Source organism: Hoplias malabaricus, chromosome 17, assembly GCF_029633855.1.
Source record: "Hoplias malabaricus isolate fHopMal1 chromosome 17, fHopMal1.hap1, whole genome shotgun sequence".
NCBI lineage: Eukaryota > Metazoa > Chordata > Actinopteri > Characiformes > Erythrinidae > Hoplias > Hoplias malabaricus.
In genome coordinates, this window is record NC_089816.1 from 34,744,870 (window position 1) to 34,757,930 (window position 13,061).

The 13,061-nt window shown below is 44.9% G+C and overlaps 1 protein-coding gene across 1 annotated transcript in view; it reads right to left on the reverse strand.

The window, feature by feature from the left end:
• Nucleotides 1-2,286, reverse strand: part of zcchc14 (zinc finger, CCHC domain containing 14) — a 41,204-nt gene extending 38,918 nt beyond the window's left edge. Inside the window, exon 1 of the mRNA XM_066648543.1 lies at nt 432-2,286. Coding sequence (XP_066504640.1) covers nt 432-1,058 — 627 coding nt within the window. The 5' untranslated portion in view covers nt 1,059-2,286. The remainder of the gene's footprint in view (nt 1-431) is intronic.
• Nucleotides 2,287-13,061: the final 10,775 nt, after the last annotated feature.

The following is a 13,061-nucleotide window of genomic DNA, read 5'->3' on the forward strand; positions in this document are numbered from 1 at the left end:
CCGCTCGCTGTTCACCCCGACCCCGAGCACACAGCAGTGAGGAGCGGAAGCTCTGTTTGTTTTAGCCGTTTTCACTTAGTTCTCTTTCTTCTCCGTTCTCACTCAGTGCTCTTATTTCTCCGCACTCGCTGATGTCTGTTTTGCAGCGTTTAACCTCATCTCTGCACTCTCACATAAACACGGGTCCAGCGCTGTGATTCCGAAGCTGTCATTTTAAGGTAAAAACTTTACAAAGTGTTCCTTTAAATGTGAAAGTACAAATTGTCCAATTCATCCAAATGAATCTGAGGGCACTCCCATCACTACAGAGAATATTTAAAAGATTTATACCTCTCTACTACTTAGCATTGGGCAGAGACTCATCTGGGACTCCGCAGACATACCTTAACATCTAGGAACATATTTGCAATGTTTATTTCTTCTCGTCCTACCTTTGCGCAGCAGGGACATGGTCCTCCTCGGTACGACAGGTGCCCATGCGCACTCAGGTAAGTCGAGATTGTCGCTGCTGGTGCTGATGACCCACTGACCGTTCCACCATATGCAGGATCGTTTCCGTTCGCTTGCAGGATCTCCTGGATCTGGGCGAGCTGCTGGCGGAGAACCTGCTTTTGATGGAAGCTGAAGGCAGGGTGGTTGGAGGCCATGGTGAAGAGGAGCAGGAACTGTTCCCCGGTGCGACCGTCGTTCAGCCGCAGCCCGTAGTTGTGGATGACGGCGTCGATGTGAGTGAGCGTGCGGAACAGAACCGCCGCCGCCGCTCGGTTGTCCGAACTCAACAGAGCCAAAGACACAAGCAACTTGCTCCGCACCACCTCGTCCGTGATGTTGGCGAACTGGGCCAAGTCTGCCGGGTTGTTGGCTTTTATCTCAGCGTCCCGGAGGGAGTGGTAGTCCTTGCGTGCCAGATCCTCCAAACACGAGCCGAGGAACCGTAGCTCGACCGGAAGGCACAGATCGAGAAGGCCGCACAGGAACTCAGCCCGCTGAGCAGAATTCAGGCCGGAGAACCATCGGTAAACTCCCTCCCTCTGCATGCAGCACCGGCCTTCCACCATTTTATAAATTTTAATGAGCAGCACTTAAGCAAACAAGCACGACTTTGGCAAATCAAGTTCCATGAACACTTTCACAGGCTTGAGTTTCCTCCTCAATTTATGAAAGAAAATTTGCATAATTATTTACAATTTTAAAATATAATGTAATCTCCAGCCGTCAATTTATCTTAACGGAACTATATAAAAAAATAAAGTCACTAACTAAACTATAACGCTGACGTTGTCCTCTGTGCTCTCAGGAGACACACAGTCCACGGTCTGAATGGTACACCCTTGTGGAAGTTGCTAAACATGAGTGAGTGAGTGAGTGAGTGAGGGAGTTCAATGAGGTTGAAACTACATAGTGCAGCTTGTTTTCCACGTCTTGTCAGAAGTTAGTGTCTGTTTTCGTATCATTTTTGTTTCACACTCTTTAGGGTCACATTATTTAAAATAAAATAAAATAAAATAAAATAAAAATCAGCTGATACAGTTTCAACAAAACAATAACAAAAGCGAGTGCTCTTCTCTGTCCGGTTTTATATTTTAAAAAAACATTAGTACGTATTTAAAAACTAAGGCATTTAAAGTGTAAAGCTGAAACAGTGAGGTTAATGTTGACAGAGCTGTGATTTGAGGACAGCGGGAGGAAAGTCTGGTTTTACCTTAACGCTCCTCTAACGGTCTTTTCAACCCGTACGACTTTAAACTTAACATGAGTTCTCTTTAGTTTTGAAATAACAAGTCGCACTACCCGTAACACTGAAGCTAAAGAGTCTGCAGACTATCTTCCTCCGTTTTTCCAACGGTAACACTGTTTAAAACTAGGAAATAAAGCGCATGGAACGACGTTCTGCCGTTCTCGCCCCTCAGGCTAAAGCTAAGGCTAGCGGAGCAGTGGCGGTGTCTCTCAGCTCGTCCAGCCCGGCCCACAGCCCCCTCTATCCGCGTAGGGACCCGCTCCTGCGTTCCCTCCGTCCAGTCCTCACAGAAAACCCCGCAGAGATTCACGGTTAGGGTCCGTTAATCAGAGCGTTCTGACCCCGAGTTCGGTAACAGTTCCCCCGTTAGAGTCCGGACCGCGGAGGGACGGGAAGAGAATAACTCCGGCTTGGACTACAACCCAGTGGATCCAGACAATACTCTTATCCTGTCACTCCGCTGTAAATAGTGCTCAGAAGCGGAGAAAACGCCGTAGTTCTTCCCTCTGCTTTATTTATGAACCCCGCTGAGAGTGGAGTGGAGACGGCAATGTTATTCCACCCCAAAACTCCACGCGTTAGCCCCGCCCTTGCCTGCTTCCTATTGGTCGCATCGTCTGTCCGTAAGATCGCACTGTACAGTGATTGGTTAACGCTCTAAAATCTTTCTCACATGCGTTTATTCTCCTTAATGCGCTACTCCTTATATATTTTATAAATTTTATAAATTCCTACGCCAAAAAAATATTATTATAAAAAATATTATAAACAGATGATATTTATAATATAAATAATAAATCATAAGGATTATATGTAAAATTACAATTAAATAAAATTATAATTATACAGTCCAGCCACAACATTAAGACCATTTTATGGTTTTTACACTCACTGTCTGTTCTCTCAGGGAGAACACACCACACTCCTCACAGACAGTCACCCGGAGGAAACCCACGCAGACACAGGGAGAACACACCACACTCCTCACAGACAGTCACCCGGAGGAAACCCACGCAGACACAGGGAGAACACACCACACTCCTCACAGACAGTCACCCGGAGCGGGAATCGAACCCACAACCTCCAGGTCCATGGAGCTGTGTGACTGCATCACTACCTGCTGCTCCACCGTGCCGCCCAATACATGAACATGCGCATGGTATTTATATATACAAGATCTTAAAGGTGCACTACTATTTTTGATGCAACCTTTATTTAAATGATTCATTCCTTGCATGTATTCATATTCCCTTTTTGATTGTATCCACCTCAGAACCTCTTTCCAGTTTATTTATTCATTAGAACTAAACAGACTGCTCCTTCAAGTCTGAGCCTAGCTAGCATGCTAAAGTGAGCTCCTTCTGGCAAAGATGTGGCACTGCTGGGGAACCCATATTGGCCCACGTATTAAACATGCCCATTTGACCACATCTCACAAAGCAGGTGTGGCCCATTTCTGGCACGAACATGGCTGTGCTGGCCGTGTCAATCACTAGGAGAGCAAAAAGGGGGCCAAACATGGCATCTGGTGGCACGTGGCGACTGGACAAGACCAGGACCAGAGTTATTTTGCTAGTGTTGGATATAAGCAGTGATGTCCGGTGTAAACAAGCAGTCCAGGATGGAAAGAGCTCTTCTGATCTCAGGGTGGACTTTTACAAACATGACGAATACCCAGGGCCTTCCATTTCATTTCTATTAAAAAAACAAAAGAGTTTGATTGTATACGATGTGATAATCATCCTCTCAGAGCTGGGGCTTGTGAGAGGAAGGGAAAACAGTTCTTTCAACAAGCTGAAGTTTCCTTTGGCAGCTCCCTGAACTTCTGGAATTGCCATTTTATTACATCAGGCTTCCCGCTGGTGGCGCCAGAGTGAGTTTTCCTTCCTGCGGGTGCTACAGTTTGGCCTGAGTAGTGACCCGTTCACACAAAGGCCTGCTGTCCAGCCTCCAGAGCCTTTCGTGGGATGAAAGACCAGGTCGTTCACTGTCTGTCAGTCGCTCTATAAATCAGTTTATAGTTACTGTACAGAAGTATCCAGAGACTTATTCGAGATCAGTGTATTCAGCTTCTTTAAGGTGCTCCAGCTGCTACCAGTGTTCAGTTGCACCCACTCAGACACACACACACACACACACACACACACCAGTACAACTATTCATTCACCAATAAACGTATTGAACACTCATTCATTGATGTGTAACCGTTGTCCAGTTCAGGGTCGTGGTACAAACTGAACATTTCCATCTTAAAACAGCAGTGGAGTAATGTGTTTAAACTTTCTTTACAGTGATATACTCCTCTAATCACCTCTCTTTTTTTACCCTGAGATCCTGAAGCAAAACAGCTTGTGAAACTGTCCACAGGTGTGTGTGTGTGTGTGTGTGTGTGTGTGTGTGTGTGTGTGTGAGTGAGTGACTGGGTGAGTGTGTGTGTGTGTGTGTGTGAGTGAGTGACTGGGTGAGTGTGTGAAACTGCCCACAGTTGTGTGTGTGTGTTTGTGTGTGTGTGAGTGAGTGACTGGGTGAGTGTGTGAAACTGTCCACAGTTGTGTGTGTATGAGTGACTGGGTGAGTGTGTGAGTGACTGGGTGAGTGTGTGAAACTGTCCACAGGTGTGTGTGTGTGTGTGTGTGTGTGTGTGTGTGTGTGTGTGTCTGAGTGACTGGGTGAGTGTGTGAACTGTCCACAGGTGTGTGTGTGTCTACACTCCACTTCAAGACCTAAATATAATTCATTAAACAGCACCTTTTTAAATATGAAAGCCCTAAAATGCAATGTATTTTCATATTTTACTGTATTTTATTTGATAATTAAATATTAAATACCAAATTCACAGTTAATCTTCATGACGTTGCTGCCAGCAGTGATTCTTTGCACTTCTCACATGTGACACTAGAGGGTGCTGTTAGCTCTCTTTATCAAACACCACGTGGTAAGCTTTGACTAGAGGGCGCTGTTTGATCTTTCTGAAGTTGATGGAGCTTCAGTGAAGATACAGTTTTCTTTACTGAACTTCAAAGGTTTAAAACATCAAAATTATGAATAACATTTGAAATAATCTGCTTATTATTTCAGGCCCTGGACCGTTCTGAATCCTGAATCCATATTTAACTTACTCCAGGTCTTTCATTTCAACACTAACTGTTGGCTACTTACAGAATAGTGAATAAATGACTGAATCTTTCTGTTCTTTTCGGTTGCCGACTAGTTTAATAATTTGAAATAATAATTAGTAAATAAATAGTAAATAATTTAAAAGTAAACATATTTTATTATATATTCCATAATATCTCTCCAGGGGCAGCATGGTGGTGCTGCAGGGGCTCGGGGTCCTGGGTGGGATCCTCTCTTTGGGTCACTGTCTGTGAGGAGTGTGCTCTGTTTTCCCTGTGTCTGTGTGGGTGTCTGATCGAGATGATAAAAATGAGTAACACATATTTTTCTTTAATAAATGTAATGTAACAAATATACTTTATTTCTTTCTTTATTGTTTTAAGAATTAAATTTAAGAATGTCCCTTAGCTTGGTTTCCGACAGAGACCTGACTGTGAAGTCTGCACCGTCCTTCGCCGATGTGCCACTAATTGAATACGTCCACATTTTCAGTGACAGCCTCTGGTTTGTGCTGTAAGGGCTGCGTGAGTCAGCGGGGTCTGGGAAGAGCCTGAGCCAACTTCGGATCCAAGGGCTTTCTGATGAACCCCAGACCCCAGGAAACCCTCGCTGGCTGCGGTCCTCACCACAGGCCGAACACAGGTCTGAAAAATACAGGAATCTCTGCCCAGAGCCTGCACATAAACCACAGACATGTCCTCATCTACGGTGATGAACACAAACCTCTGCACTGATGCGTATTCCTCCTTTCCGTTTGGAGCTCTTTACTCCAGGGTGAGTGACTGGGTGATTGTTTGAGTGACTGGGTGAGTGTGAGTTTGTGGCTTGGTGCTTTGCACCCGGTGTTTCCAGGTAGGCTCTGGACCCACCGCAACTCCGACTGGGGTGAAGCGCTTACAGAAGACGAATGAATGAATGAATGAATGAATGGACGAACGAATGAATGAATGAATGAATGAATGAATGAATGAACGAACGAACGAATGAATGAATGAATGAAAAATAAAACATTTTGGCAACACAAACAATGCATCCTTAGCGTTAGCATTATTATCATCTAATAAAACTGTGAAAAATGGTAATAAATGAAGCTATAAATAATTAAGGAAACAGAATCATCAAAATCAACACACACACACACACACACACACACAAACACACACACACACACTTTGCCGCCTTTCATTAGGCTTAGTCTTTGGACATTCATAGCCAAACAGGCTAATTTCTGGTGCTCATGTGTTTACCAGTGCGCTTAACAAAAACTCTCCCGCCCTAAGGAGACACCTGTCGTGCTTCACAACCTCCTCTGCACTTTCTCTCTCTCTCTCTCTCTCTCTCTCTCTCTCTCTCTCTCTCTCTCTCTCCCTCTCTCTCTCCCTCTCTTTCTCTCTCTCTCTCTCTCTCTCCCTCTCTTTCTCTCTCTCTCTCTCTCTCTCTCTCTCTTCTCTCTCTCTCTCTCTCTCTCTCTCTCTCTCTCTCTCTCTCTCTTTCTCTCCCTCTCTTTCTCTCACTCCCACGCTCTTGCAGGCCCAGCCGTGCTCATAAACTCCCCCGTTCTGTGCTAATGCTAATCAAGTGAACAGCAGGCTGGAGCTGAAGTGGCGAGATTCAGCTAAAGCAGCTCTGTGAGCCAAAGTGGAGTTAGCGCAGCTTGCTTCGAACCAGCACAGACTCCAGAGCCCCTGCGTAACCAGTGAATTAGCATTAGGCCTCAAAACGCTGAGCTAGGGTTTATCCAGGCTCCGCCCACAAATACCTCATCCACCTCACGGATCTCTGCTGCTGACATCCACTCATTATAAAGTGTGCAAATGACACAATTACGGGAACGACTTAGTAATGACTGGGAACTGTAGGTATTTAAGGCCTGGGCACGATTTAATAATCAAACCCAGAGCATTAAACATCTCACTCTCACGCATGAGACAATCATTCACACACATTATTTATTCATTCCCATGGGTTATTAAGTTATTCACAGTCATTATTAAGTTGTTCCCATGCATTATCAGATTATTCACGCTCATTACTAAGTCCTTCTTGTTTTATTAAGTTTTGCCCATATCATTAAGTCATTCCTAAACATTATTAATGAGGGGCAGCCGTGGCCTTGAGGTTAGAGGAGCGAGTTCCTAGGAACATCCATTCACGGCTGAAGTGCCCTCGAGCAAGGCCCCTAACCCCCAAACTGCTCCCTGGGCGCCGAGGGGGTCACAGCCCCCTGCTCCGGTGGTGTGTGTGTGTGTTCACTGCCCCTAGTGTGTGTTTGTGTGTTCACTGACACGGATGCATCAAATGCAGAGAAGCAATTTCCCCAGTGGTATCAATGAAGGTGTTTCTTCTTCTTCTTCTTCTTTAAGTAAATCATTATTAAGTTGGTTGTGCTCAAATCTGAGTATCTACCACAAATTCGGTTATTCCCATTGCGTATTATTTAAGCATTAAATTAATGGTAAATAGTGCAAAGACAACATTTCAAATCTTTAAAATAGAAAATGTTAATGTCTTTTAGAGGCGGGCGATACTGGGAATTTTGGTATCGATCTGATACTAAATAAATACAGGGCCAGTATCGCTGATATCCAGAGGTGATTGCTCTAAGACTGCAAGGGAAGCTCAGCTTCCCCTAAAATGCCAAAAAATAAGTGATCAAATATATACTGTTGTGTACATGTCATTGAATAAATATGCACTACAACGCACTCAACTTTTGTTCAGAATCAGCTTCTTATCACTGGTAAAGACACGGCTTTCCTCTCAATCATTCCCGCAGCTTCACGGTGCTTTAAACAGTGAGGACACTGAGCGTCCACAGAGTTCAATAGCGAAGCAGCGAAGTGCAGCGAAACGAGACGAGTCATTGGATAAATGCTGGGCTTTGTCCCGCCCATCGGACGCTCAGCGTCTCTGGGGGTCTATGGGGCAGTGGGCTGGCCTCGGCTGGCCCGGACGCTCAGCTTCTGCATGATGATTGGATGATCTGTCTGAGGCTGAATCCCTTTTTGATTGACAGCGAAATGAGTGAATCAGCGATACTTTGGTGTAAAGATCCGTGGGAGCACAGGCGGACACACTTCACATGGGCCAAGGCCGTTTAAGCCTAGCTCTGCTGGCCATTGAGAGGACACTAGTCAAGTCCCTGGAAAAGACGCCTTGTTGGTACGACAGGGTCACAGATCATTTTCTTAAAAAGGAACGGAGGATAGAATTTACTTATAAATAAACCGACACATTTTATGATGTAGGCCGAAATTGAGCTTCCCCTCCTTGAAAGACCAGCATCCGCCACTGCCGATATCTATACCGATTCCCAACGTGACAGAGTAACAACAAAAGGGGGGGTGGTTGCACGCACTGCTCTGCGTTGAGTCACACACAGACTTTAGCGGGAGAGCAGCGAACAATAGACTGAGACAGGGAACAATAGACTGTAATCTGTTTAATGCTAGAAAAAATAATTATGTTAATTGGCAACAGGTGAGCGACATGATTGTGTTTAAAAAGAGCATCTCAGAGAATCTGAGTCTTTCAGAAATAACAGTCGGCAGGGGGACCACCACTCTGTGAAAGTGAAGATAAAACATGCAAAAAAGATTAAGGAACGCTACGGCACAGGCTCATTAAAGGCCCCTTCATTTGACCAATCAACATTTGAAATTCTTCCTGAAAATAATGGATGCTGTGTCCTCTGGGCTAAAGAGGAGGGGGACCATGTGGCTTGTTCTAAGTACACAGGTCAAAAGCCAGAATCCATGATGGTATGGATGTGCATTGGCACGGGTGACTCACACACATGTGATGGCACCGTTAATGCTGAAGGATATATACAGGTTTTCAAGCAACAGACATCAGACTGTTTTTCTTTTTCTGACAAGGTCTTGCTTATTTCAGTAAGAAAAAGCCAGTCCACATTCTGCATGGATTACAACAGCATGGCTCCTTAGTAAAAGAGTCCAGGAGCTAAGCTGGTCCAGACCTGTCCCAGTAAACATTTAGCAGTTAATTCAACATTGAAATAACGTAATGACTGCCGTCTAATCAACGTTCTCTTAAGGTTGAAAATGAAAGTTGAAAAGACGTCCAAACACAGACATTGAAAAGACGACTATTAAACGTATTTTGGACGTCCATTGACGTTATTAATTGGTCCCGAAATAAATTACTTGTATAAAACGCATTTTGGACGTCCACTGACGTTATCGATTGGTCACCACTTAACTAACTTATTAAGATGGATTTTGGACATCCATTGACGTTTAAAATATGTCCTTGACGGACAGACTACTTTTAGACCTATTTTGAACGTCCAGGGACGTTCCTTGTTTACTGGGGTCACACACTGAAAACACCTGGTGCTCATACAACTGGTATGAAATGAGAAACACTAAAACGAAGAGCAGCTAAAAATACTATAACAAGCAAGAATAAAAAACAGTTCACTTTCAGAACTACAGCGACTGGTCTCCTCAGTTCCCAAACACTTACAGATAGTTGATTGAAGAAGGTGGAATGAAAAACAATGAAGAACTTGCCCTAATGTGTTGTAGGCGTCAAATGGCCAGCTATTTTTAAAAAAACAACAACAAGCTTTCTCAGTTTCAAAATGTAAAATGTTGTCTTTGTGCTATTATTCAGAGCTGTCAACTTTAATTTATTTATTTTGTTAAATTAAATTTAAAAGATTTATATTGGATTTTGTTTTTTTATTTAATTTTGCACAGCATCCCAACAGTTTTGGAAATGGGGTGTGTATTTTGACTAAAGTCATTTAGTTTGGTTTCAGGAAAATTTGGACATACGTAGAATAACATCAGCACAAACATTTTCTGATTCTGCCACTAGGGGCAGCGTTCTTCCAGCTTGGGTTTATGGACTACAGCTGATTATTGCTAGAGTTATTGTTGAAGAAATGAAACAGAAATGGTCTGAAACGCCCAGAGGAAACAGAAAAACAATGATCTATTTCTCTTCCTACGCACAGCACAGAGCAGCTGCACGGCCAGCACTCACCTGGAGGATAGACCTGGTCAGTTGCACCAATATCAGAGGCGTGGACTGACCACACACACATTTACAAGCTGTTGTAGGAATTATTCACAGAGGAATCTTTAAAATAGTTAGTGGAGACATGATCAGCCATTTCAGCAACTGATGGGGAAATGTCCTCAGCGTCCACAGTGTAAAATGATCTCTGTGGAGCTCCATAATCTGTCAAGGTCTATCATTATCTACAGGAAATAATATATTCTTTGACAGCTTAATACTGTAATGATTGTGTCTGACTGTGTTAATATCTGCATGATGAGGATATGGAGCAGAGAATCTGACCCTGGGTCAGTAACTGAGCGTGACCTGTTTTGCCTGGGCTTTAAAGTCCTGATCAGGTTTGGAGCTTTGAGTCTTAGAGTATTTTTACCCTGCGCAGTCACAGTTGATTTGCTGTAATTGACAAGAAGCACGCCACACACACACACACACACACACACACACACACACACACACACACACACACACACACACACACACAGGTGACCTTCCACTGTACACAACACATCACCACAGCTTTGGGAAAGGCAAAATTAATTAGGATAATACATCTTATTTTTATCTAAATATTGCGATGTATAAAATGATACAACTGCTATTGACTGTTATTAATCAACCATTCATTCATTCATTCATTCATTCATTCATTCATTCTCTGTAACTGCTTCATCCTGATCAGGGTCACGTTAAGTCTACCTCAAGTCATTGGGCGCAAAGAAAGAACACACGCTGGACAGAGCATCACACTCTCACCCAGTCACACACTCACCCACACACTCACACCTGTGGCTAGTTTCACACACTCACCCTGTCACTCACACACTCACCCAGCCACTCACACACTCACACCTGTGGACAGTTTCACACACTCACCCAGTCACTCACACACACACACACCTGTGGACAGTTTCACACACTCACCCTGTCACTCACACACTCACCCAGTCACTCACACACTCACACCTGTGGACAGTTTCACACACTCACCCAGTCACTCACACACTCACCCAGTCATTCACACACTCACCCAGTCACTCACACACTCACCCAGTCACTCACACACTCACACCTGTGGACAGTTTCACACACTCACCCAGTCACTCACACACTCACACCTGTGGACAGTTTCACACACTCACCTAGTCACTCACACACTCACACCTGTGGACAGTTTCACTCACTCACCCATTCACTCACCCAGTCATTCACACACTCACGCCTGTGGATAGTTTCACACACTCACCCTGTCACTAACACACACACCCTGTCACTCACACACTCACGCCTGTGGACAGTTTCACGCACTCACCAAGTCACTCACACACACACACACACCTGTGGACAGTTTCACACACTCACCCAGTCACTCACACACTCACACCTGTGGACAGTTTCACACACTCACCAAGTCACTCACACACACACACCTGTGGACAGTTTCACACACTCACCCAGTCACTCAAACACTCACCCAGTCACTCTCACATCCATACTAACACACACACTCACACCTGTGGACATTTTCACACACTCACCCAGTCACTCTTACATACATACTAACACACACAAACACACACACACACACACACCTGAAGACGGTTTCACACACTCACCCACCTGTGGATAATGAGTGTGTAATGTTGCTCTTTACCTGATACAGTGTTGTAAGGGAGGTACACAGCGAGATGTAATCTGTGCCCACACTTTAATCAGCTGTGTAAATATTTAAACGGTACATGTCCAACAGTCTCTTAATAGAGAGTCTGTCCCCCTTCACTGCAGTGACAGCCTCTGCTCGTCTGAGAAGGCTTTACACACATATTCGAACATTGATGTGAGCGTTTGATTGGACTTTTATCACACAGTCTACCACAGTGAACTTATTTGTTATTAACGGTTGGTATTTGTAAGTGTATGGAAATTAAGCTGCTATGTTGATTTAGGGGCGGCACGTTGGCGCAGCAGGTAGTGTCTCTGTCACAGCTCCAGGGTCCTGGAGGTTATGGGTTAGAGTCCCACTCCGGGTGACTGTCTGTGAGGAGTGTGGTGTGTTCTCTCTGTGTCTGCGTGGGTGTCCTCCGGGTGACTGTCTGTGAGGAGTGTGGTGTGTTCTCCCTGTGTCTGCGTGGGTTTCCTCCGGGTGACTGTCTGTGAGGAGTGTGGTGTGTTCTCTCTGTGTCTGCGTGGGTTTCCTCCGGGTGCTCCGGTTTCCTCCCACAGTCCAAAAACACACGTTGGTAGGTGGATTGGAGACTCAAAAATAGGTGAGTGTGTGTGTTGCCCTGTGAAGGACTGGCGCCCCCTCCAGGGTGTATTCCCACCTTGCGCCCAGTGATTCAGGATAAGCTCCGGACCCACCGCGACCCTGAACGGGATAAGGGCTACAGACAGTGAATGAATGCTGATTTGCTGAAATGAGTTAGTTCAGCGATGTGGCAATTAGCGTCGGGACAACGTCATTAAAACACAACACAGTGAACAGAGCAGTGATTTTACTCATCTCCACACCTGCGCACAGACAGTTAATGCTGCACCCCCTGCTATAGGCTGTCACTGGCTGATGCATGCGTAGAACAGCAAAGCTGTAAAGAGAGGAGTGTTTGGGTGGGGGGGTGTGAGCTGGGCAATTAGGAAGAGCAGTCTGCAATATCTACTTCCTGGGGTAGAGAGAGAGAGAGAGAGAGAGAGAGAGAGAGAGAGAGAGAGAGATAGATTAATGTAGTGTGTGAGGTGTGGGATAGAGAGAGTGTATGTCCCTTTAAGCAAGAGAAAGAGACAGAGAGAGAAAGAGAGAGAGACAGAAAGAGAGAGAGAGAGAGAGAGAGAGAGAGAGAGAGAGAGAGAGAGAGACAGAGAGAGAGAGAGAGAGAGAGAGAGAGAGACAGAAAGAGAGAGAGAGTGAGAGAGAGAGAGACAGAGAGAGAGAGAGAGAGAGAGAGAGAGAGAGAGAGAGAGAGAGAGAGAGAGAGATTGTGCATGCAGTGATTCTGTCTCTTTAAGTGGAGGTAGAGAGTCAGTGCCTGCGAGGGGGAGGGGGGCTATGTGTTTGGCTGCGTTGGAACAGTCCTCCTGTAATGAGCAGATTTGAGAAGCACCACAGAGATAGAGAGAGGAGAGAGAGAGAGAGAGAGAGAAGAAGAAGAACAAGAAGAAGAAG